We start from the raw sequence: 25,965 nt of genomic DNA on the forward strand, positions 1-25,965 counted from the left end.
CCTTTGCAGCTAAACCAAAATCTCACCAACACCTTGAATCAGCTCGAGCAGCAACACATAAATAAAGCTTTACCTGTCAAGGGTACACCCAGGTTGGTTTAATAAAAGTAAATGTGAACTTTTCTGGCTTTGGTGACCCTAAAAAGAGCTCACACAGGTTTAATATCAATGACACATTGTGAAGTTTGTTGTTTAGCAGCAGTACAACACAACACAAAAATACTATATAATAGTAAATTTAAAAATTAACTGAAAAGAAAAAGAAGAAAAAGAAAGTAATGAGGTAATGTTTCATGGGTCTGTTCATTGTTTCAAGAGCCACTCAATTTGGGTAATTGGATTTCTTTCCCTGACAGGTGTGGGGAATTGGGTGGTCTTTGAGTGTCACAATTACTACTTGACTATTTCGAGGCTTGTGAGAAAACTATATCATTGAGTGGGACTTTTGAGATATAGGTAGTCTGAGTGTGCTCAGTGAAGAGCATCCTGATGTATGCATCTTTGCTGTCCAGATGTTCCAGGGTAAGAGCCATTGAGATGGCATCTGCTGTGGACTTTTTGTACTGCTAGGCAAATTGGAGTGTATCCAAGTCACTTTTCCAACAGGGGTTGATGTGTTTCATCACCAACCTCCCAAAACGCTTCATCACTGTGGACGAAAGTGCTACTGGACTATTTACAAACAAGCCAAAAGTAATGCGTGGCCTGTCTGCAGTGCTTTGCCTTTAGTTGTTGTGGAGATTTATTTGTGTTTAAGAGGAAGCTACATAAACATCTGAAAGGAAGTGGAGTGGACTGGCCTGGCTGTTGGCCATGTTTGTGGTTTTGTTAACATGGGAAGAAAAGGAAATGTTGTTGAGAGACCATTGTCTTTGAGCTCTGCCAGTTCAGATTGTGATGAGATTTGTAAACAATCATTCTCAGGAAATGGTACTTCAGTAAGGATGAATGTGTTCATTGTTCTTCAACCCTGCAGCAATTGAAATAACTATAAAATTTCCAAGACCCACCTCCTTCCTAAGTGGGAATTTGATAGCAGAATTTTGCAGTGTTTTCTGATGACCTGTTTCCTGACTAAGTGCTTTGGGTATAGCCCTGAGATATTAAATCTGTAGTGCTGAATGCAGGTTACTTTTAACTGATGAATTTAAAGAATGTTCTCAATTTGTTATAATGGAATGACCTGGTCTTTGAATGAAAATTGTAGGGTTATGATAGGTGTCACTAGGAGAGGATAGTAAAGACTTCCTGAAAGTGGGGAAACTGGAAGGTTCTGAACAAAACGTCAGGACCTTGTAACCCAATGCACCATAAAAGGTCATTGTGCAGAGCCAATTTTTCTAGAATCAATGTTGTTCACCATGTACCTGTATACTCGGTGGCCACTGTATTAGGTATACCTTTACAACTGCTTGTTAATGCAAATTTCTAATTAGCCAATCATGTGGCAGCAACTCAGGCATAAAGCATGCAGACATGGTCAGGAGGGTCAGTTGCTCAGACCAAACATCAGAATGGGGAAGAAGTCTGATCTAAGTGACTTTGACTATGGAATGATTGTTGGTGTCAGAGAGGTTTGAATATCTCAGAAACTGCTAATTGATTGGGATTTTCACACAAACCCCAAGTTTATGGAGAATGGTGCAAAAAGAAAACCCACAAAAATACATTCAGTGAAGTTCTGTGGGTGAAAATGTCTTGTGAATAGTGAGAGGTCAGGGGAGAATGGCCAGACTGGCTCAACCTGATAGGATAGCGAGAGTAACTCACATAACCGTGAGCTACAGTACTGTGCAAAAGAGTATTTCTGAACTTGCAACACATTGAACCATGAAGGGATTAGACGACAGCAGAAAATCACAAACATGTACTCAGTGGCCACTTTATTAGTTCCCGAAGATGCATATATTAGGAATTTGGAGCATGTTGGCGTGACATGGTACAAAAACATTCCATTACAAAGAATTGTATAAAAATGTTAGAAGTAGCATCAAATAAAATGTGCATATATTTGCAATATAAACAGCATTATATTATAAATATGGTTTAATTTACAGTACAGTGACAGGGTGATAGATTGGGGTGGGGGGAATGGGGTTGCTAACTAAAATGGGCAGTTTGCTGGGTGGGTGGTGTCCACAATGATGTTGCCTGCCCATTTTGCCCTGGACCTGCAGGTTTTGGAGAGTTGCATGATTTTGACAAGTGTTGTCAATTGCTGACAAGATCCTGCTGCTGTGGAGAAAATGCATGAAACTACATCAGGATTTCATGACTATGAATGTAGAAGTTAATAAGCTGAACTAAACTGGTTGTAAGGCAGTGTACCACAGCTGATCAGAAGCACTTGTGTTCCTTCCTGGGAGAGGACTTAATTGGAGTGAAATGGTGACTTAATGAATAGCACAATGCTATTACAGTGCCAGTGGTTCGGGCTCAATTTCTGCTACTGTCTGTAAGGAGTCAGTACATTCTCCTTGTGCCCACATGGATTTCCTCCCGGTGCTCTGGTTTCCTCCCACATTCCAAGGACATACAGTAGGTTAATTGATCACATGGTGTAATTTAGTGTTGGCTCATTGGGCCAGAGGGACCTGTTACTGTGCTGTATCTCTAATAAATAAATGTATTTGGGGTACATTTTTAATATTCCCAAACAATTTTTCAGTAAATAACCAATTGCTTAAAGGACTCCAAATAAACCATTGTTCAGTTGGAGTAACTTGTCACCCCTGCTTGTTTTTACCTGGATTGACTGCAACATATAGACCCTTTGAACATTCGGCAATTTCAGAAGTGCATCCGTTTGTTGATCATTACTTCAAACTGTCGTTTAAAGATAACAGCAGTGTGAGATAGTATGTTCTAGAATTGGTGACTTGAAGCTTTTGGCAGCCAAATGGTTTTTAATCTCTTCCTGTCATCTAGTGTTATTTATAGCCATCCTACATGTGTTCCTTTTATCTGAGGAGACTCTGTTGGTTTGTCAGCATTGCCTGACTTCTACTGGTGTCACAAAACGCTGGAGGAATTCAACACGTCAGGCAGCGTCTCTGGAAATAAATAAACAATCGACATTTCAGACTGAGACCCTTCTTCAGGACTGGCAAGGAAGGAGGAAGATGGCAGAATAAAAAGCTGGGGGAGAGGAAGGAGAGTAGCTGATAGGTGAAACCAGGTGGGAAGGAAAAGTAAAGAGCAGGAGAGAAAAGAATCTGAGTGGACCATAGATAAAGGGAAGGAGGAGGGGCACCAGGGGAGGTAATAGGCAGGAGAGGTGAGAACACATCATCCTCTGCAACTACTGCCATCTCCTAAGGGATCCTACCACCAAACCTATCTTTACTTTCATTCTTCCCCCTCCTAGCACTTAGCCCTGCAAGCAGCTAGAGTGCTGCACCTGCTGTTCACCTCCTCCCTCACTTCCATTTGGGGCCCCAAATGGTCTTCCTAAGTGAGGCACATTTCACCTGTGAATCTGCTGGGGCCATTTATTGCATCCGGTGCTCCTGCATCGGTGAGATCTGTCATAAATTGGGGGACTGATTCTTAGAACATCTCTGAAGGGAAACATTGCAGTCAGTGGGATGAGTTGAAGTGTAACGGGGGGGGGGAACAAAGTTGAAAATGGTGATCAATACAGGACTGAAGGTGTTATAATTGAAAGCACACAATATGGAAAAAGGTAGATGATCTTGCGTTGCATTTAGAGATTAGCAGATATGTCATTAATGGGCGTCACTGAGATGTGGCTGAAAGAAGATTATAGTTGGAGCTTAACATCCAAGAGGTGACATGGTAGTGTAGTGGTTAGCGCAATACTCTAGCAGCAACCAGGGTTCGATTCCTGCTGTGTACGAGACTGAGTGAGTTTCCCCTGTGTGATGTAGGATCAGAAGGTGTAGGATCTTTGTGGGTAGAGTTAGGAAACAAACGAGGAATTTCATTAGCCGGAGAGTGGGGAGTTTGAAATTCGTTGCCAAGTCATTGAGAATATTTAAAGCTGAGATTGATGGCTTCTTGGGGTGCTGAAGGTTATGGAGAGAAAGCAGTAGAATGTGTTTGAGAGGGATAAATCAACAATGATAGAATTGTGGAGCAGACTTGATGGACCAATTGGCCTAATTCTGCTCCTTATGAACTCTTATTACTTAGATATCTGAAATTTGTGTAGGCTGAAAGACTGAGTTCGTCAGTAGCTAGGTGCTACCTAGCATGGGCTAAAGGAGAATCAGTCTCCCTGCATGTGCTTAAACTTGGAGCAGACACCTGCCGGACCATCTGAGACAGTCAAACTGCCTGTGGAAAGGGGAATGTTGTAATCAATGGCTCCTAGAACTTCAGACCCATTGCCTCAATATAAATTAAACTCTCATTACATGGGTAATGCTGAATGATACTTCTGAGGTGTGATTGGAAGGAGATGGACATTATCAAATTTCAGTGCTAATATGCCTTTATTACCTTCATCGGTTAGTCTTTTTTGTCTTAAAGCACAAATGAGGCGTGGCATAGTATACTCTCCAGGTTTATTCCATTGTATGTGAATAGTCAGTTGAGCTTTAGTTGTCTTTAAAACTACCTGAAGAATTGTTATAATCTGAGCTCCATATTGTAATGGCCGAAGTCTGATATTACTAATTCCTTTTGTTACATTTGTTTCGAGGTGTAGGAATGCATCCATTGATTACAGACCAGTCAGATCAACTTCTGTGGAGTAAGAGCTAGAAATGAGGTGACTTGGGAGTCACCTGGACAAGTGCAGGTGAAGAGAAAGCTGATTATGGATTTGTCTAAAGTAAATGATTTGTTTTCAGAGGGATTTTGAAGTAAGTTAAGACATTGGGGCATTCAACCCATTGAGTCTACTGTTATTCCATCATGGCTGATTTATTTTTCCCCTCAACCCCATTCTCCTGCCTTCTCCCTGTAATCATTAATTTTCTGACCAATCCAGAGCCTATCAACCTCTGATTTAAATATACCACATTGAGTTGCCCTCCACATCCATCTGTGGCAATTAATTTTACACTTCACCACACTCCGGCTAAAAAAATTTCCTCATCTTTTTTGTTCCAAAGTAGGGGTTCCCAACCTGGAGTCCATGGACCCCTCAGTTAATGGTAGGTGTCCTGGCATAAAGGTTGGGCATCCTTGTTCTCAAGGGTCTTTCTTCTGTTCTGAAGCTGTACTCTCTGGTCCTAGACTCCACAGGGCCATCAGGCAGTGGTTGGCACGTAGTATCCTGCAGGCACTGCAGGAGAAGGATGTGATGGACACAGTAGGGTGGTATCCTGAGCAGACTGTCCAGCTCATCTGGCAAAATGCCTCATCGCCAGATCTCACCAACAGGCACCAAGACCTCGCCTGGCTGGCGGTGAGAGGGGCCCTCCCAGTCAGAGCCCTCCTGTACGCCCGGAACGTCGTCTCCGCACCCCACTGCCCACGGGAGGACTCCAGTGAGGAGGAGTCTGTGACCCACCTCTTTGCACACTGCCAGTTCACAAAGAGGGTGTGGAGGAGGATGGACGGGCTAGTGTCACGTTTTATCCCCAGCAGCTGCGTAACAGAGGACTGTCTGTTCTACAGGCTGTTCCCGGGGACGCACACGGAAACCAACATCCGGTGCTGCTGGCAGATCATCAACTCGGTGAAAGGCTCTTTGGTTGACCCGAAACTTGATGATCTACCAGCACATGGAGATGTCCGTGGGAGAATGCTGCCGACTGGCACTTTCTCAGCTGCAGGAGTACGTGCTGAGGGACGCACTGAAACTCGGTGCAGCCACTGCAAGGGCCCAGTGGGGAAGGACCACGGTATAGGTTTCTCCACCAGTGGGAGTGGGAGGGGTTGGTGGTTGGGGAGTATACCCCTCAACAATTATATGGTAAGCTGAACTACTGGATTGCCACGTGGGTGGCTATAAATACGGATATGTACTGACTATAATGGAAATGTATGTAAAGGATGAAAAGTTATTGAATGGTTTACTGTATATATTTATTTTTGAATAAAGTATATTTTGAAATAAAGATTAAAAAAAAGACTCCACCATTACTTTAAACTTCCTTTTCACATCCACTCTCCTATGCCTTAATAGGCCATAGAGTTAGAGTGTTAACAGCAAGAGCAGTAAGTTGCTTAAGAAATGTGAAAGATATTTTGATTGAAAGGCTTTGTGGTATTTCCTTGATCTTATTACTAAGACATGTTTTGTATTTGTGGCTTGGGGGTACAGGACACATTCCCAACTTGACAAGTGACCAAAACTTGAGGCATACTAAACTGAAAAGTATAATAACTTTGAAGAAGGTTTTGGCTGGTAGGTATTGGATTCTTGCTACCAATTCTTTCACCAAAAATGTGAAAATATGGCTTTAACTGGAAGGCTCAAATCTAACGTTACAAAAGCAGATCTTGGAGTGCATGTTGAATAGCTTGAAAATGGCAGAGCAGAACAGGCAAATGTTTAATTGTTGGGTCAGGCAGAATAGTGGTTAAAGGCTCATCAACAGTCCATTCTTGGTGTATTCTAAACCCATGTGAATTGTGCTGTTGAGAACTTAGTAGGTTTGGAATGTCAGTGTTTTTATAAAGCTTTAACCTGATAATTAGGTTTTGGGTACTTCCGTGGATAGATTGAAGAACAAACAAAAGAAAATCTGCAGATGGCTAGAAATACAAGCAACGCACACAATGCTGGAAAAACTCAGCAGGCCAGGCAGCATCTATAGAAAAGAGTACAGTTGATGTTTCAGGCCAAGACCCTTCATCAGGACTGGAGGGAAAAAAGATGTCAGAGTAAGAAGGTGGGGATATCAGTGGGGTGGTGGACAAATGGACATGGAGGTTGCGTAGGGTGCAATTCCTCCGCCTCTGCTGCATTTGATTTCAGGATGAGGCTTTTCCATTCCAGAACTAAGGAGATGTTGTCCTGGTCCTCCTCCTCCTCCTCCTCCCAAGAAAGGGGCTTCCATTCCTCCACCACTAAAGCTGCCTTCAACTGCATTGCTTCCATTTTGTGCATGTCTGCCCTCACCTCATACACCTGCCACCCCACCAGGGATAGGGTTCTTCATGTCCTCACCTACCATCCCACCAGCCTCCACTTTCCAGCGGGATCACACCACCAAGCATATCTTTCCCCTTCTCCCCTTCTCCCCCACTCCCCACTTCCTGCTTTCCGCAGGGATCACTCCTTATGCGACTCCCTTGTTCATTCGTCCCTCCTCACTGATCTCCCTCCTGGCACTTATCCTTGCAAGCAGAACAAGTGCTACACCTGCCCCTACACCACCTCCCTCACGAACACTCAGGGCCCCAAAGAGACCTTCCACGTGAGGCGACACTTCACCTGTGAGCCTGTTGCGGTCTTCTACTGTATCCAGTGCTCCCGGTGCAACCTCCCATATATCGTTGAGACATGACATAGATTGGGAGACGGCTTTGCTGAGCATCTACACGCTGTCCGCCAGAAAAAGCAGGATCTCCCAGTGGTCACCCATTTTAATTCCACTTCCCTTTCCCATTCTGATATGTCAGTCCATGGCCTCCTTGATGAGGCCATACTCAGGTTGGAGGAGGAACACCTTGTATTCTGTCTGGGCAGCCTCCAACCTGATGGCATCAACATCGATTTCTCGAACTTCCAGTAATGCACCCTCTTCACCATTTCCCTCTCACTTCATCTCCTTACTTGCCTTTTGCCTCCCTCTAGTGCTGCTCCCCTTTTCTTTCTTCCATGGCCTTTCGTCCTCTATCAGATTCCCCCTTCTCCAGCCCTTTATCTTTTTCACCAAACAGCTTCCCAGCTCTTTACTTCATCCTCCTCCTTCTCCCCCCATTACCTTGTTTCTTCCTGCCCTCCCCTTGATTCATCTTTTTTTTCTCTCCAATCCTGATGAAAGGTCTCAGCCTGAAACGCTGACTGTACTGTTTTCCATAAATGCTGTCTGAGCTGCTGAGTTCCTCCAGCATTGTGTGTGTGTGTATAGATTGAAGAAGCTGGCTTAGTCCTTGGATCAGAGGGTATTGAGAGAGGAGCTGATGGGGATTTGAAATCTTTGTGAAGGGATTGGGCATAAATGGTTCTTATTGGAAGGATCAAGAACTAGATGGCAGAAGAACAAAATGCTGTAAGGCAGGACTTGTACAACAAACGATCAGTGTGTGGAATACACTACTGGGATTGCTGGTTGAGTTGGGAGATGGGTAATGATCTGAAATGAATCTAGTACTGTAAATCAACCTAAAATGTTAACTGTTCTTTCCACAAAATGTGGCTAACCTTATGAATTTGATCTTTGAGAAAGTGGAATTAATTTGATTGCTTTTGCAGGCCAGATTACTTAATCCTAACTCTAATGCCACTGGTGTGTATCAGTTCCTAAATCCTTAATATTTGTAGTTAATTTGAAAACAGACTCGGTCATACTTATTCTTTTGTGGGAATACGCATCTAATATCTTCCAGGAATTATGAAGCTTACATTAGCTTGGGAAGAGTAGCATCTTCATCATTCATGGCTGCCATTATCAGTTTTTCTGCATACACACTTCTGAATACTGGACATTAAAAGCTGACCTCATCCTCCTTAGGCACTTAAATGCCATGTTAGAAAACCTGATACCCCAAGGTGTATACATTCAGTTGTTTGCCCATAACCGCTAGCATGCCTTTCCAGCATTTGTTAACAGACTAATTTTGAATGGGTTATTCTAGGTTTTCATTAGTTTTACACAATATCATTGGCAATTGCTCAAAGAACTCGATGGGTCTGCAGAAGGTCTGGTGTTGGTCTGAGAAGACTCTCAACCCATGGTCTACATGTTGAGGCTAAATCTGGTGTCTGATTTGTAGAAAGCACAATGGTGAATCGGAAATGTCCACTACAAAGCATATGTCATTGTCAAGAAACATTGCTTTCAGCAGAAAAATGGTTTCATAGCTTGTAAGGGATAATGCTAACAGGCAGACCAGCTCTGTGAAAGGGTCTTTGAAATTAACAATACCTGAAGTGTTTTTGTGGGAGTTCATGTAGAGTTGGGTTCTTCCAATAAGTATGTGGTAGCTTCCATTTTTGTAGTGTTTAAAGGAAAATCTGAAATACATGTTTTGAAATGGATATTGCCCCTTATCAAGTTCTAATTGAGTCAAGATGCAAATGGTTTTCCATAATATTACCCCTTTCCTGCCCTTGAACTTGTCCAATACTCCATTTCCAATTGACAGTAAGTCTGGATCATGTGTCCTATATTTGCTGATGGATATTAACTCCAATCACTTGTTATTGAATTTGCATTCTTAGAATCAAACCATAATAAAAGGAGCAGTTCAAAGCTAAGTTTTGATTATCTTGTCTGTTCACTTAGTCCTTCCAGTATGGCCATCCATGCCTTCGACTAGCTTGGCTGTGAGCTCTGTCATTCTGGAACCTCCTCTTTCCTTAGACATTTTTGTGCACTCTGACCATTTTGGCATTCTTGTAGAATCCTTCAGACATTTTGCTGTTCCACTGGCACTGTGTACACAAAATGTGGTTTTTGCCTATGGGGGGGGCAACAGAGCTAAATCAAGTTGGTAGTGGTATGGCGGGCTATGTTCTCAGTGCAGGTGGATGGGACTATGCAGCATTATAGTTTTACACAGGCTAGGTGTGCTGTAGTATTCTTTGACTCAAGTAAAATTACCTTTTTACAGACACTGGCAAGAACGTGGAACTTCATGGAATCTTGGCGGTTTGTCCCTTGTTGAAGTTACGGTATCTGCTATGTACTCTGGAGACAATCAGATGGCAACCTCATTGTGTTCATATTGTTTCACTTTGCTCATAACCAGGACTTGATTGGCATTCCCATTGGTGTAAAAGTGCCACATCCTCATTGGCTACTGCAGGCGCTGATTCTGCAGAGCCAGTATTGGGATCTTTGTTCAGGGCACCAATTTTGCTTATTAGCAATGTGGTCAAGATTCAAATTGAGATCTTGGTATACCTTTATCTGTTTGTGTAATAAGTTTCCAGTACAACCAGTGAAGAACGTGACCAGCTTCTCAAACCTGAGAAGTGTTTGGTGTTGGGAGCTATTTTGGGTGGCAGTTAGCATAGCGCTATTGCAGCACTCACGACCAGGGTGAAATTCTGCCACTGTCTACACTCCCTGTGACTGTGGGTTTCCACCTACATTCCTAAGATGTGTTTTAGTGGTGTGATTGGTCGGCATGAGCTCATTGGGCCAAAAGGACCCGTTACTGTGCTCTGTAATGGTGTTTGGCTGTATAGATGAATGACCTACATCCAAGGGGAAAGTGGAATGATGTTGAAAGCTATGAAAGAGGTTGCATTTCTTTAAGATTATTCTGAGCATCAATATGAATTTTAAATCTGTTTGTTTATGCCAACAGTACACCTGCGCAACCAGAAGTTTCCAATGTATCAGCACCGTTGGAAGAGTCTCCTCCTGGTAGTCCCACAGTGAAGAATGACAACCATGTTCCTGTTGCAGTTTCACCCACACCGCACGCTCCTCCTCCTATACCAAAGTCACCATCCCAGGTAACGTAGGCTGATGTCTGGGAAACAGCATTGCTACCACTTGATTTGTCTTGCAAGAAGACTGCCGCTATTTCTCCTGCACTGCTGTATGTTAACGATTGTAAGATGCTTGTTGGTTGACAACAGCCCATGAATACTAGAGGTAGAAGGGCTTACTTAGCAGCTGTCTCAAGTGTCTGAGCTGCCCCTGTAAATAGCAGCAGGATGTGCAGCTCCTTGAACTTGATAGCCCATCCTCGGGTTGTGGCTAATCCTTAACCTGTGTCCATTTTCTGGCATCTTCCTTCCCTCTCCCCAACCCACCCGATCCTTTCTCAGTTCTTTTGGCTTCCCAAGATCTTTACGCATTCTCTAAGCATCCGAAAGAGGATTGAGTATGTTTGGTCTACACTCAATAGACTGGTGTCGTGTTCAGTTCTGGTTGCCTCGTCGCAGGAAGGAAGTGGAAGCTTTAGTGAGGGCGCAGGTGAGATTTGCCAGGATGCTGCCTGGATTAGAGAGCATGTCGTATCAGAATACGGTAGGTTGAGTGAGCTGGGGCATTTCTTTTTGGAGTGAAGGAGAATTAGAGGTGATTTGATAGAGATGTACTATGCAAGATGATGAGGTATAGGTCAAGTGGACTTTCCCCAGCTCAGAAATGGATAATTTTACGGTGATTGAAGGAAAGTACTGGGTGGAGGGTGGGGGAGAATATCACTATTTTTTTTTTACAGTGGTGGGTCCATGGACACACCACCAAGAGTGGTAGAAGCAGATATGTTAAGGACATTGAAGAAGCTCTTTAGCTCTCCATTTTTCTGTCATCTTTGCACCAATCTATGTCAGAGGGAAGAGTTAGATTGATCTTTGAGGTATAAGGTCAGCAGAACATTGCGGGCCAAAGGGCCTGTATTGTGCGGCTGTGTTTGATGTTCGTTTTTCTTTGTTATGATTGAGCTAGGCAAGGTTTTGAACAATGAAAAATTGTTTTCTTGCATTAAATGAAGAAATATGGGGCATAATGCCACAGAGTTTAAAACTCTACATGGGATAAAATCCTTGGCATTCCTTAAATGCAGTCAGGATATAGGTTTTGCTGGCAAATTATGACACAGGCTCAGGCATGATCAGACTGAAAGGCAGAGTAAACATGAATTCTTTGGGCATTTTTCTGTAGTTAAAACTGCCATCTGCACTTGGGAACTGTACATGACTGGTGAGTTACCTGCATAGAATGTGGAAGTGCAACCAACATTACCATGTCCAGCATTGTTGGACTACTGCTCTATAATTAACACTAGTCTTAATGGTGGCTAGTAATTTGTGAGTGACTTGAAGTACTCACTGGAGTTCTATAAACTTGTGTGGTAATTGAATGAAGAGCAAGGGCTGGGGTCTGATTTGAGATGTTTGGTCATTGATAAGTCAAATTAGGTGCTTGAGGCCTGAAGCAGGTGGGTGGAAGGATATGCTGGTTATGAGAAAAAGACAAAACTAGGTGGTCCACACAAAACCAGGCATACTATTATCAATAATAGTAGTGCATTGGGGTTAGAATGGTGCTTTGTTGTTGGCTTAAGATGCAATGAATGTAAAATGAGAACACGTCCCAGCTGGTGCCATGGCTGAGGTATGAGCAGCTTTAAAAATGGATCTGGAAATGAAATACTCTGGTCTTTAAGTAATGTCTCAGTTTCCTAATTTACTTGCATGCGAGATGTTCAGATAGCTGTTGAATTTGTATCACATGGTTCCACGGCAGTATTGTGAGGATTAATTTAACAATGAGTGTTAATACTGTTTAAGGGAATTGTTTGGAAATTGAGATTTTTGAATATTTTCTTTGTATCTCTTGCCCACCTGTGCAAGTAAACTGGTTTATTGTGTACATACAATCTGTTTTGCGCACTATACATGCAGATCATTTCAGCACATCAGTGCATTGAGATTTTAATGGAAAACAGAATGCAGAATAGTGTTGTAGTTAGAGTGCAGTGCAGGTAGACAGTGCAAGGTCATAAGGTAGAAGTAAGTTCATTTTATCACAAGGGAACTGTTCAATGATCTTTAACAATGAGGTAGTAATGTCCTTGGGGCTAGTAGTGCATGCTTTCAGGTTTTTAGTTTCTTCAGCCTGTCGGGAAAGGGGAAGGAAGAATGTTGAAGTGTGTGGGGTCTGTGATTATGCTGGCTGCTTTACTGGTCCATGCAGGGCAGGCTGGTTCCCGTGATGTTCTGAGGTGCGTCCACAACTCTCTCCAGTTTCTTTGTTCTTTGAGTAGTTGCCATACCAAGCCATTCTGAATCCATATGAGAACATCTGCAGCTACTGGAAATTCAGAGTATCACAAAATGCTGGAGGAGTGTAGGTTAGACAGCATCTATAGAAAAGAGTAAAGAGTCTGTGACCCTTCACCAGGACTGTGTTCCTTCACTGCTTTGTGCTTTATGCATCCAGCTTTTGATGTTGCATCAATAGAAAATAAGGGTCAATGAGGATATGCTAAATTTCTTAAACATATCTTGAAGTAGAGGTGGTAGTAAGCTTGGCTGTGGTTAGACCCAGGACAGGCTACTGGCCATCTTCAAAGTACATTTATAATCCAGGTATGTATACTATGTACAACCTTGTGATTCAGCTTCTTGCAGGCAGCCACAAAACAAATACAATACTCATTAAAGCACACACAATTAAACCCAATGTGTGAAAAAGAAGAAATTGTGCAAACACATAACACACACATGGTTATGATTATGAGGGCACGCAGTCCCCTTTTATTGTCATTTAGTAATGCATGCATTAAGAAATGATAAAAATGTTTTTCCAGAATGATATCACGAAAACACATGTCAGACCGACTGAAAAACTAACAAAAACCACATAATTATAACATATAGTTACAACAGTGCAAAGCAATACCGTAATTTGATAAGAACAGACCATGGCACAGTAAAAGTCTCAAAGTCTCTCGAAAGTCCCATCATCTTATGCAGACGGTAAACCTCCATCGCCGCCAACTTGCCGATGCAGCATCCCAGAAGCATCCGACCACAATCCGACTCCGAGCCTCCAACCACCTCTTTAACACCGATGCACCGAGCACCATCTCTGCCGAGCGCTTCGACCCCGGCCCCGGCAACAGGCAGTAGGCAAAACCGAGGATTTGGGGCCTTCGTCTCCGGAGATTCTTGATCGCACAGTAGCAGCGGCAGCGAAGCGGGCATTTCAGAAGTTACTCCAGATGTTCCTCTGCGCTTCTCACGGCTGTCCCCATCAAATCAGGATTGTGCACGGCACCCCTAATTACACATATCGATATTCATTTGGAACGGCCGCCATCTTCTCCTCCCTCCCTACACGTGAACCGCAGTACATGAAGGTGAGTCCACAGCTGTAGTCAGCTCATCGCCGACACGAGTAAACCTCAGTACTGAGCTGAACACCAGTGCATCCTTTAGCCCATGGCCTTGATGCCTTGATCTGGCTCCACACTTAAATCCCCCAACCATCAGTTTGCTTTTTGCTCTCGGGCTGGGGCTCGGGCCTGGGTCCTGCCACTTTGATTCAATAGGAGTTTGAAGCTGTCAACCCTCTTGAGCCCAAGATGCTCCAGAGATGAGTGTTGGGCCAGGTAGATGGGGACCACCGTCGACCTGTTTCAGCAATGGGCAAGCTGCAATGGGTTGGTTGTCTGGGAAGCTGGAGTCACCAGCCTCTTGAGGTACTTCCTGGTGGATGTCAGAGCCACTGAGTAGTAGAGATTAAGGTCACTTTGTTTTTTTTTCTTAGTTATCAGGATCAAGTTCAAGTTTATTGTCATCTTACTGTACATGCATACAACCAAACAAAACAGCATTCCTCTGGACCATGGTGTATCCAAAAAGCTTGTATACACATTGCCATAAGTAAGTTAATAAAATTCAAAATGCACATGGTATGCAGCACAGCTGATCAGCACAATAAATAGCTCACTGTCTGAAGGATGAAACCTCGGTGGTGGCAGGATATTTATTAATCTCACAGCCTGGGAGAAGCAGCTGTTTCCCAGACTGACATTCCTAATCCTGATGTCCATTTAGAACAGATGAGGAATTTCTTTAGCGAGAGGATGGTGAATCTGTGGATTTATTGCCACGGATGGCTGTGGAGGCCACGTCATTGGGTATAGTTAAAGAGATTGATGGATTCTTGATTAGTCATGGTGTCAAAGGTGATGGGGTTGGGGAGGAATAATTCAGCCATGATGGAATGGAGGAACTGACTCGATTGGCCGAATGGCCGAATTCTCTGCTGGCAGTCCTGGTCCTGATACTCCTGTACCACCTTGACAGTAGTGGGTCTGAGACTGTGGTAGGGATGTTCAATAATTCTTCAAGCCCTTTGTCTACAACGCTCCCAGAAAATATCACGGATAAGGGGAAAGGAGAGCCCAGTGATCCTCAGTGTTTTTTTTATCCTCTGTAGGGTCTTGATTTCTGATGCCTTGCAGCTCCTTTCCCACAAAATGTTGCAGCCAGACATATCACTCTTGATGGTGCACCGGTGGAAAGTTATCAGAATGGGGATGGGGGAGACTTGCACACCTCAATCTCCTCGAAGTGTAGACACTGCCTGATGATAGTGGTATTAAAGCAGCTGGGAATGTGAGAATGAAGTGGGGAGAATTTAAAAATGAAAATGTCTGCAGAAACCACAGTAACTGATCTGAGGGCACAACCAGCAACACCATATGGGCCAGATTTCCTGTAGGTGCATCATTCAGGAGACTGATCTTGTATCTACGGTGGTGACTGTGGGTTCAGGTGTATTGGAGGCTGTCATAGTGTGTCATAGTATTCCAGTCCCTTTCTACTCAAAACAGACACAGAATGTATTCATCTCATCAGCAAGGCATGCACTGTTGTCAGCAATGCTGCCTGGCTGTCTTGTAGCCTGTTACAGCATGTCAGCCTTACTGTCGCTGATAGCTGGTCTGGGGTTGTATTTTGTACTGGTTTTCTCTTGACATCCCTGACAGCTTTAGGGGTCATGCGTCAAATTGGTGTAGAACTGCAGTGTTTTTTCACTCTTTTTTTTGCTAACAACAATCCCAGACCACCTATGATGCAAACAGTACGTTCTCTCTTCACACAAGACATAGAAGCAGAATTAGGCCATTTGGCCCATCGAGTCTGTTCTGCCATTCCATCACAGCTGATTTATTATCCCCCTCAATCCCATCTCCTGCCTTTTCCCTGTATGGAGTGCTGTCATGGGAAAGCAGGAACCCTCACAACCCACTCTCTTCTCACTGCTGCCATCAGGAAGAAGGTACAGGAGCCTCAGGACGCACACCATCAGGTTCCAGTACAATTACTACCCCTCAACCATCAGATTCAAAACCAGAGGGGATAACTTCACTCAAATTCACTTGCCGCATTACTAAAATAGCCTTTGTATTTATTGCTCTATTTATTATTATTTTTCTCTTTTGTATTTGCACAGTTTGTCTTTTGCACATTGTTTGTCCACCTTGCTGGGTGCAATCTTTCATTGATGCTATTATGATTCTTGAATTTACTGACTATGCTCAGAAACTGAATCTCGGGGTTGTATATGATGATATGTACTTTGATAATAAATTTGCTTTGAATTTTGAACCTTTGTCGCCCTTGCTAATCATGAACCTATTCACATCTGTTTCAAAATTATCCAGTGACTTGGCCTCCACAGCTGCCTACGGCAAGGAACTCCACAGATTTGCCCATCTCTGGCTGAAGAAATTCTTCCCTATCTGTTTTCAAGGGACATCGCTCTATTCTAAAACTGTGCCTCAGTCCTAGACCCCTGCACTATAAGAAACATCTGCTCCACGTCCGCTCTATCTCGCCCTTTCAGTATTCGATAGGTTTCAAAGAGATCCTTCCTCAATCTTCTAAACTCCAGCAAGTATAGGTCCAGATCCATCAAATGCTCCTTAGGTTAACCCTTTTATTCCTGGGATAGTGCTCCTCTGAATGGCAGTACATCTTTTTTTAAAGTAAGGAGGCCAAAGCTGCTCACATTTCTGTGTGTGTGGTCTGACCGAATACTTAACAAGCCTCAGCATCACATCTGTGCATTATGTGCAGGAATCAGTGGTTTCAAGCTCTTTCAGCAATAATTTCTCATCACTTATTTTCTAGAGCTGGTGTTATTGGATAAGGTTGTAAATGTTGCCCTGTCCACATTCTCACTTGTCTAGGTTATGTAGCATAGCCTGTAGGTTGGGTGTGCTGCGGATTTCTACATTGAGACATGGCATAGTCAGACTTCTGAGTTGCACTAGGGTAGATGTCAGTATAGGTACTCTAGAATTTATGGAAGATCTGGTGATATGCAAGCTTTCCCATAACCATGAAGAGATGAAGGCTACAATTATTTTAAAATTTGTAAGGAAAATTTGAATCATCATGTACCTACCACCTTTCACATCTTTCCTCTACTCAATTTCATGAGTTCTCAACTGTACCCATATATTACAATTACAGTTTGATTGCAGGGCTATGTTGCCTTGGTTGTGGCGAGGACTAGGCCAAGATCATGGGGTCGCCTCTTGCAACCGGTCAGTTGTGGAGATGCTGAGGCAATGTGGGGGAGCTGCTGTGGGGCCAGCTGAAATCCATACTTGGATTAGGAGTTGGGCCCTCCTGTTGGTGCTGCCCTCCGGTGTTTACTTGGTGCAAGAACAAGCTGGGCCAGGACAACTTCCCATCAATTCTGCAGTCATGCCACTCTGGAAAATGTAACCAGATGTACTATGTGCTATGTGTGCAGTGTGTTAAGGCAATCATAGCTGATGAAGTGGCGTAAGTTGTGGGAAGTGTTATGGTATTGGTAGATGGCACAATGCAAGAATGAGTAACTACAAAGTAGTATATGAAAGGGAGGGTCAGCTATTTTAGGTAATGGTTCTGTATCTCGGTTTTGGGAGGAAGTTGTTTCTGTCTTGTGAAAATGGTTTTGTGTCGTTCTCAGGAACAGGAACCCTTGGATAATTTGTATTACACTTGCATTGTTGAGTGTGATGCTGCCCCTCCTGTGATGACTCAATTTGCTCTGCTCTTGTGCTACAGCATTCCTCCTGCATGACTAATCAAGGTCAATTGTTTTACTAGGCATGGCAATAAATTGTGTGGCAGCCCAACATGTGGACAGTAAAGTCTTAATGCTATGGCTTAAATGAGTGATTTATTGAATTCCTGCCATATGCACATAGAGTAGGTTCCGCACGCTGCTCTGAATCTAAAATCAGTCTAACCTTTCCCTCCTATTTGGTCCTCCATTTTACTATCAGGCTGTCTGAGTTTAAATGTCCATAATATATCTGCCTCTCCCAGCACCCCAGCAGGTAGTTTATTAAACCTACCACTCTCTGTATACAAAAATCTGCCTCTGAGATCCCTCTGTTTTCCTCCAGACACCTAATTTTAACCATTCCTGAATCCTAGGGGAAAAGGTGCAGGTTGTACACCTCTAAGTCACCTCTCATCCTTCTCCTCCTCCTCTGGTAAGAGACAAGCCCTAGCTCACTCAAAGAGATGCTCTCCAATCCAGGTGCATCTCCTCTGCACCCTCTCGGAAGCTTGCAGGTCCACGAGACCATGAGCAATAAACCTACCACTCTCTGTTCCATGAGACCAGAGCACAACTCTGGAAATATTGTTAGGAGCAATCTGCTGCTTAGTAAAATTAGTCAGCACTTGGGCTATAACTTGTGAAATTTGTGGCCCTTTCTGGGAAGTGGAATGCTAGATGGCTTTCCTCAACCATCCGCGAGCTCTCTAGGCCAAGTGCCTACTTCGTGGTGCAAATTATTGAAAATTCTGTAAAGACGTCATCCCTGATGAAGATGGCAGAGTTTTCTCATCGAAACCTCAGTAATAATTGATACCTGTACCCGGCTGGAAGCCCAAGGAGAGTTTATTTTTAAAGATGCCATTCTTTTAAACAGTAGACAATGAACACAAAAGACATCAAGCTCAAGATTTGATCAACTCTGAATGATCTTGCTATAGCTGACAGGATGTTATTGTGGTACTTGGCAGATAATGAACTCATGATATTCGTAACACCTGCCTATAGATTATCCGTGCTGTGTATTGGGGCAAGCGTGGCTAACTTGGTAATGAAATCCCTCACTGGTACTCATTTCCAAATGTAAGGTTGGTTATAACTTGGCCTCTTTCCTTGGCTCCTGTCATCACTGAGTTCATGCACAATTAATGTTTACTCATAATCTGTCATTTCATTTGGAGTAGATGTTGAGTAGGGTGTTCATTAGCATATCGATATTACTTCGCCAGTGACCTGGGTTCAATTCCAACAGTCTCTGTAAGGAATTTATTTTCATGGATTTCCTTTGGGTGCTCAAGTTTCCTCACGAGTTAGGGTTAAAAAATTGTAGGCATGCTGTGTGGCACTGGAACCATACCAGCACTGGCGGGCTTCCCCCAGCACATCCTCGGACTGTGTTGGTCATTGATGCAATTGATGTATTCCAGTGTTTCAGTATTTTGATGTACATGTGACAAATAAAGCTAATCTTTAACTTTACAGCAATATCAGTTCCTGCACACAAAAACACAATTAAAATGTCAGATGCTGGCAAGGAATGAAAGCTATGTTGGTCAGGCAGTATCTGTGGAGAGAATGGTTTGTTTCAGACCAGTAGCCTTTCAGAATAAAACAGATTTCCATTGATCTGAAGTTATCACCTTGTTTTCTCCACAGGTGATGGCCAAGCAGAATGTTGTTTCAGATTAAGAATCTTTTTGATCACAGGTTTAAAGTACTGAATATTTACTTCATGGATTTCTGATGTTCACAGTTACGATACTTTGAAATGTCTGCAGTTCGATAAGCAATTTAAGTTGAGGGAAGGTGGTTTTCTCAGTGGGCTGCATTCTTGATTAAGATCATCTCTAAGATACGATTGAGTTAGACAGGGTTTCTGTAATGGTTGTGGCTCTCCTATCTGATGCGCAGTTGTTGTTTATTTGGTTGGCTGGAAAGTTATACTGTGATTTCCTGTGGAATTTGGTGATTTGAGCCCAGCTGATGTGTTATTGATGTCAAATGGAACAGCTAATCTGGGTGTTGACTTGTTCATTATTTATGCAATTGCTGTAGATGAGTTAGAGAATTTTGTCAGTAACTATTTCACATCTGCAGAAATTTTGAAGCAAGCCTATATAAGAAGTATTATATAACTATATGAGCTATTGTCTACATTGATATTGTGCTATCGGTACAATATGGAATTTGCTCATTTATTAACCAACAGGCCTGTCAAGAGAAAACCCCTGTATTCAGCTTTTATCAATTTAATTTTCACAATGTGGTAATTTAGTGGTCTTTTTGTAATGTACATGAAGAGAAGTATGAAAGTATGTGGAGCGTACCTTGTCCATCTGGTTGCAAAAAGTAAGTTGAATGCCTTGTCTCCGCAATGATGAATGAGCTGAAGTTTCCACCACCTAAGTATTAAAGACTAAAGCTATTGGCTGTCCCTCAGCTCCAAGCACACGTGGTTGAACCAGACTTGGAAACTTTGGCCTATTGACCCTAAGTTGGATTTGAACTATAAATTTGCAGTATTGCCCGATTTCTATTTCAATATCAAAATCTACTCAACAAATATGTTCTGCTCTTCACTGTAGCTAATTTGGTAATTATAATTTTAAGTTCTGGCTGTATCTACACTTTACACTAAATTTTGCTTATAATTCTGCTATCCATGTTCCAACTCATCTTCTTTGTCCACTTCCTGTTTGAAAAGAAACAGTACCCGCTGTCCCGATGAAGTGTCTCGCCCTAAAACGTCATCTCTTTATTCCTCTCCATAGATGCTGCCTGACCTGCTGAGCTCCTCAGCATTTTGTGTTACCACCTTTTCACTACCAGTGTGAGACTGCGGTGGCATTTGTAACCTATTTGAAGTCCTCCAAGTCCCTTTCTCAGTGCTCTTTCTGACCCTTCCAAGTCAACTAGTTCTGCTCTTCATGGCTACTATTGATTGGTCTCTGAAGTAATGTTTGTTAAAATGTTCAGTGTATTTTCTTGTTGCTTTTGCTATTGATGTGTCTCTGTGCATGTGCAGCAAAGGAAAGGCCCTCCTGTGCCCCCTCCACCAAAGGTCACACCATCCAAGGACATCAAGCAAGAAAATATCCTCAATCTGTTTGATGACAATTTCATCCCAGAGATAAGTGTGACTACACCTTCACAGGTTAGCTGCAGCCACATGTACCCACTTCTGTTGTGATCCTTATCTTAATACTGTTTGCCTTGTTGACCTTTCCATCTAACCTTTGTGTATAGCTGCACAGAGCATGCCTTGTTAACAGTGGACTGTTTGTGTTAGTTACCTAGTAATTAGTGTTTTGTTTCAATTAAACTTGGGCTGCCACTTTGTCGTTATCTTAAATTATGGATTTAGTTGAAAGATTTCTATCAACTAAATGGAGTTGAATCAGAGAGCCTAGTGGTTTCCTGTTCTTCCCAGGAAAGTATAACCTAGCTGTCAACAGACCTGGCAATGAATACAAAACTGAAAGGGTTCTAGGAGTTTAGGTGGTGGGTTATGAACACTCTTGCGTATTGTATTTATATATTGGACACAATGATGCAGTGGCAGCCCTGAGAATTGCAGCATGCTTGTCTTGTTTTTGCTTGCATGAGTTACTTATGGAAATCTACCAGAGGTGACAAAATCAAATTAATAACCATGTGTTTACTTGCTCAGGAGCCATGGCAAGCAAAGTCTTGCAAATGTCCAAAGGTTATTTTTTAGGCAGCCTTTCCCTTGACTGCTAACAGTTAACCCAGTAACAGCATAAATTCAGCGTGTCGAGATTTCAGCAACTGAATGGATCAGCAAAAGATGGACGCAGAGACTCTATAGGATCAATTTGAATATTTCATTGATCGTCTTTGGTAGTTTTGCTTGGTTTGGGTTTGAATGAAGTGTTTTGCTATAATGTGCCTGTAGTTGCTCTGGGTTAAAATTTTGCAATTCTATCTATTTTAAGATTTGGGACTTTATTTTACAGCACCAAAACAGGCCCTTCACCCATCATGTCCACATCAACCAAGCACCAATCTATTTTAATCCCATTTATCATCACTTGTACCTTGGTCACTCAAGTGCTTGTCTAGATCAGTCATTCTTAATTTTTTTTCTGCTTGTGGCCCACTTGTCACTCCCTCTCTCCACCCCCCCCCCCACACCCACTCTCTGTTAGTTGCTAAAGTGTTTCGGTCAACTGCACTAATTATTCCAATATCCAGTCAATTAATAGGCATCCATTAGTCTCGTGAGACCATGGATTTGCGCCTTGGAAGGTTTCCAGGGCGCAGGCTTGGGCAAGGTTGTATGGAAGACCAGCAGTTGCCCATGCTGCAAGTCCCCCCTCTCTACGCCACTGATGTTGTTCAAGGGAAGGGCATTAGGACCCATACAGCTTGGCACTGGTGTCGTCGCAGAGCAATGTGTGGTTAAGTGCCTTGCTCAAGGACACAACATGCTGCCTCAGCCAAGGCTCGAACTAGCGACCTTTAGATCCCTAGACGAACGCCTTAACCACTTGGCCATGCACCAATCCAGTCAATATTTGTATCTTAGCAGGTCATGTCACAATTTGTAGGTATTTTAACCCACGCAGTACGTGGAAGGCAAACAGAACTCGCCTCCTGCTGCGTACTTACTGATTGGTCATGCTGTAGTTTGAGATTTGGGGGTAGATGTAGGGTGGGGCTCCATGGACGGTGATTTGTGCATTGTCAAATGGGAGCAGAGATAACAATTGTCATGCCAAGAGACACACCGCATGTGCACACACACGTTTTTGCTGCCTCATTTGCATCATCTAGCATATTTTTATTTCAAATCAAATTGTTTAATATCAGAGAATGTATATAGTGTACAACCTGAAATTATTACTCTTCACAGACATCCATATAACAAAAAACTTCATAGAATGAATAATTTAAAAACACCAGAGCCCTGAAGACCCCCAGCACACAAGCAACAGCAGAGCATCAATCCTCCTGCTCTCCCCACTTACGCCAGCAGAAGCTCTGACCACCCCCCACAATGTGAACAATAGCAAAAGCCTTTAAAGAGACTTCAGCCTGGAGTCAGTCCATAACCCAGCACTCAGACAGGCCCCCTCTCCATTGAGGGAATGAGCGGTCGCTCCTGTAACAATGAGAGCAGAGACCAACAACTCTCTGTTCTAATGTTAGTCTTCTGCATCACACCTCCAAGCCTCCTCTCCCCACCCTATCCCCCACCACAGGCTCTCACTCTCCATAAAAGAGGGAAAGGGATCACTGGAGTACAGAGGTCTCCTTCTGACAACACACACAGTCTGCTGTCTCAATGTTTCAATCTCCCGCGATGCTTTGAAATTGAGGAATCAGGTTCTCTCTGGAACCACTGCCTGAAGGTGCAAGCCTAGAGAAAGTGAAATGCCAGGCCGAACAACTTGTCCAAAAACTCACCGCTTGCGAAGAACCGTACCTTGAAGTGTGGGTCACTGACTTCAACAGAACCTCAACTTTATATATTTTAATAATATTTCATTAAAACAGTAAATTTGTGATGGCTTGTTCAGAAACTCCTGTTGGCCCCCAGTTTTTTTTTCTTGTGGACCCTATGAAATCTATGGAATTAGAAAGTAAAGAGAATGGGCCACATTGAAACCACTGGTCTGGATGGTGGTTGAGTCTCTACTTCCACACCCTCAGCTTCCAACTCTCAATTCAAGATCTCTTCATCTTTTGCCCCTTATTTTGAAATCCCCCCCCACCCTGTTTTCTACACCTATCTATCTAATCCATACTAATGTATGCCCTTATCAGATCTCCCCTCAGCCTCAAAGGAAATTCGGCTCAACCTTTCTCATCTGTTCCGTAAGGTGAAACATTCCATCCCAAGCAGTCTGGTGAATCTTCCTGATCCCCCTCTGTCACTATTACATCCTTCCTATAGATTTTCTGCAGAACTGCGCACTGACCTAATGTAATAAAGTTGTAAAATAACACCTTTCTATACTGATCCCCGGCTAATGAAGGCAAAATCTCGATGCCTTCACCTGGCCTATTGGCGGTGATTAGGCTTGAACACAAAGGTTCCTCTAGCACAACAATTCCCTGGAGAATGTTGAGAAACAGTGTTAATGTTGAAGGAATTGGATGTACTCTGATCAAAATGATTTGAAAGGTGTCATAAGAGACTACTGCATGTGGTTACAACACAAACCAGTTTGAATGAGAGTAGTTGAGTGATTCCTTTGATTAAGCTTGCTGATCATGCTGCTACCATTGAGATTTTCTATTCAATTTGTCTGTAATTATCTTTTACTGGGCACATTTTCCTTCATTTTGTTTTGACTGTTCAGTCTGTTCACTAAATGTACTGTTTGAAACACACTCTGTTCCTTTTCCCCATCCCCTAGTCATTTTGGCTGACTGGCAATATGAAATTAAGAAATTTTGGTTACATTACAGTACAATAACCAATAGGTGATATTACAAAGGTGTATAGGCATTGCGATCTTTGGCCATAGAGTTTGAAGTTCCCGTGGTATTCAGACATTCGCAGGTATTTTTGGGGGTGTTGTTAAGGTACTAATTGTGATTATTAGCGACACTGTGAATTGTGTGGAGAAGTTCCTGCAGTCACCAGTGCTTCTAATAATAAGCTGTTGTTTCATGAGTTGTATTTTGTCTGGGGGAAAAATTAGGGTGTAGGAAGGAAGAGCTGTTGGATATGTTGGATCTTGATCCTTTTGTGATCCAGAGGTTCTCCAGCAGTTGAGAATGAGGCATAAAATGGCTGTAAGCAAGAGGAGCAAAGAAGCATGGCAAGAGAAATGAAGAGGACTTAAAAAGTAACTATGGTCTTCTCATACTAGACCAGAGGTAACAAATTCTGTTCATCAGTTGGCTGATGCAGGCAATATAATACCTGCCACTGAAACCAAGAAGCTTCCGGAAAGAGGTATATGCACTGCAATTACTGGAAATTTTACTGAACAATCACATGTATATAGGTGATAATATAAAATACAAGCAAGTATCGAAAAGGTAAACTACAAGAAAAATAAGAATTCTACACTCCACTCCAACGGATAACTGAAGTTCTTCGGGTGAATTGAGGCTACATCAATTAATCTTTTTTTCTGGAGTAAGAAATTTATTCTGGGCATTTTTTTTTAGTATTTTTTGCAATAAGTAATTTAGTATTGACTAATTGCTAATTTACAAGTAGCTGTTTTTCAACCTTTGCCCCATTTGAATAAGTAGGATGCTAATGGAATGACAAGCAGCCTGTCTTACATCAGTTACTGCCCTATACTGTACCCCTTTCAAGGAGGATTTTGTGTACGTATCCAGTCAGTTGAGTGGAATATACTCGAGTCAATAATCATTGAGCACCCTTTGACTTGTTTACTTTTTCTTTGTTTTAAATCATCCCAATTGGAGATTTTAGTTGCACAATGGATCAACTGTCCTTAAAACAAAGGCAAATTAGTAATACCATTATACCTGCACATTTAAATTCATACTGCTGCCTGCATTTTATTATTCTGGGTCCCTGAGTTACACCGAGAAAACCCACTCATTGCTAGTATGTCTAGCATACAATATTATGGGCATTCAGCTACAGGAAATTTGCCCTTGCAGAATTCCCAGATCACTATCCAAAAATTTGAGACTGAATAAAATTTGATCACAAACTTTTAGGGTGCAGGATATAAATACAATTTTTAAACTGATTTGTGTTGCATGCACAGATGATGAGGTTTCACATTATAGAAAATCACATTTATGGATCATTTTCTAGGAAAGCACACCCCTTCTGTAACATGGTTGATGCCTCTGGAAAGATGACTTCTTTAAATTCAGTATTGAGATGATAAAATTGACAGTAGGGTTATAGCCAATGTTCCCTCTAATTTTGAGTAGTCAGTTTGCGCAAAAATCTTATGTTGTGCAGATTTTTTTCCTGTGACAAAAGTATGTGTGCACTGAATGCACACATGGGACAGTTTATGTAGGTTTACAAAATATTTTACATAAAACTGCACAGAATAACAACAAAATAACATACATATTTAAGTCACACACACAAAAAATTGCTGGTGAACACAGCAGGCCAGGCAGCATCTATAGGAAGAGGTACAGTTGATGTTTCAGGCCCAGACCCTTCATCAGGACTAACTGAAAGAAGAGATAGTAAGAGATTTGAAAGTGGGAGGGGGGAGGGGGAGATCCGAAATGATAGAAGACAGGAGGGGCAGGGATGGAGCTAAGAGCCGGAAAGTTGATTGGCAAAAGGGATTCGAGGCTGGAGAAGGGTGAGGATCATGGGAAGGGAGGCCTAGGGAGAAAGAAAAGGGTG

The 25,965-nt window shown here is 42.6% G+C and overlaps 1 protein-coding gene across 10 annotated transcripts in view; it reads left to right on the forward strand.

The window, feature by feature from the left end:
- Window positions 1-25,965, forward strand: part of LOC134346863 (myc box-dependent-interacting protein 1) — a 182,152-nt gene that overhangs the window by 94,461 nt on the left and 61,726 nt on the right. For 7 of the 10 annotated variants that reach the window (XM_063048660.1, XM_063048661.1, XM_063048665.1 and 4 more), the window contains 3 exons: window positions 10-92; window positions 10,402-10,552; window positions 20,656-20,784. In XM_063048660.1, the coding sequence (XP_062904730.1) occupies window positions 10-92; window positions 10,402-10,552; window positions 20,656-20,784 (363 nt within the window). The remainder of the gene's footprint in view (window positions 1-9; window positions 93-10,401; window positions 10,553-20,655; window positions 20,785-25,965) is intronic. The other 3 variants (XM_063048664.1, XM_063048668.1, XM_063048669.1) reach the window with 1 other exon arrangement.

The sequence above is a fragment of the Mobula hypostoma genome, chromosome 5 (assembly GCF_963921235.1).
Source record: "Mobula hypostoma chromosome 5, sMobHyp1.1, whole genome shotgun sequence".
NCBI classification, from domain to species: Eukaryota; Metazoa; Chordata; class Chondrichthyes; order Myliobatiformes; family Myliobatidae; genus Mobula; species Mobula hypostoma.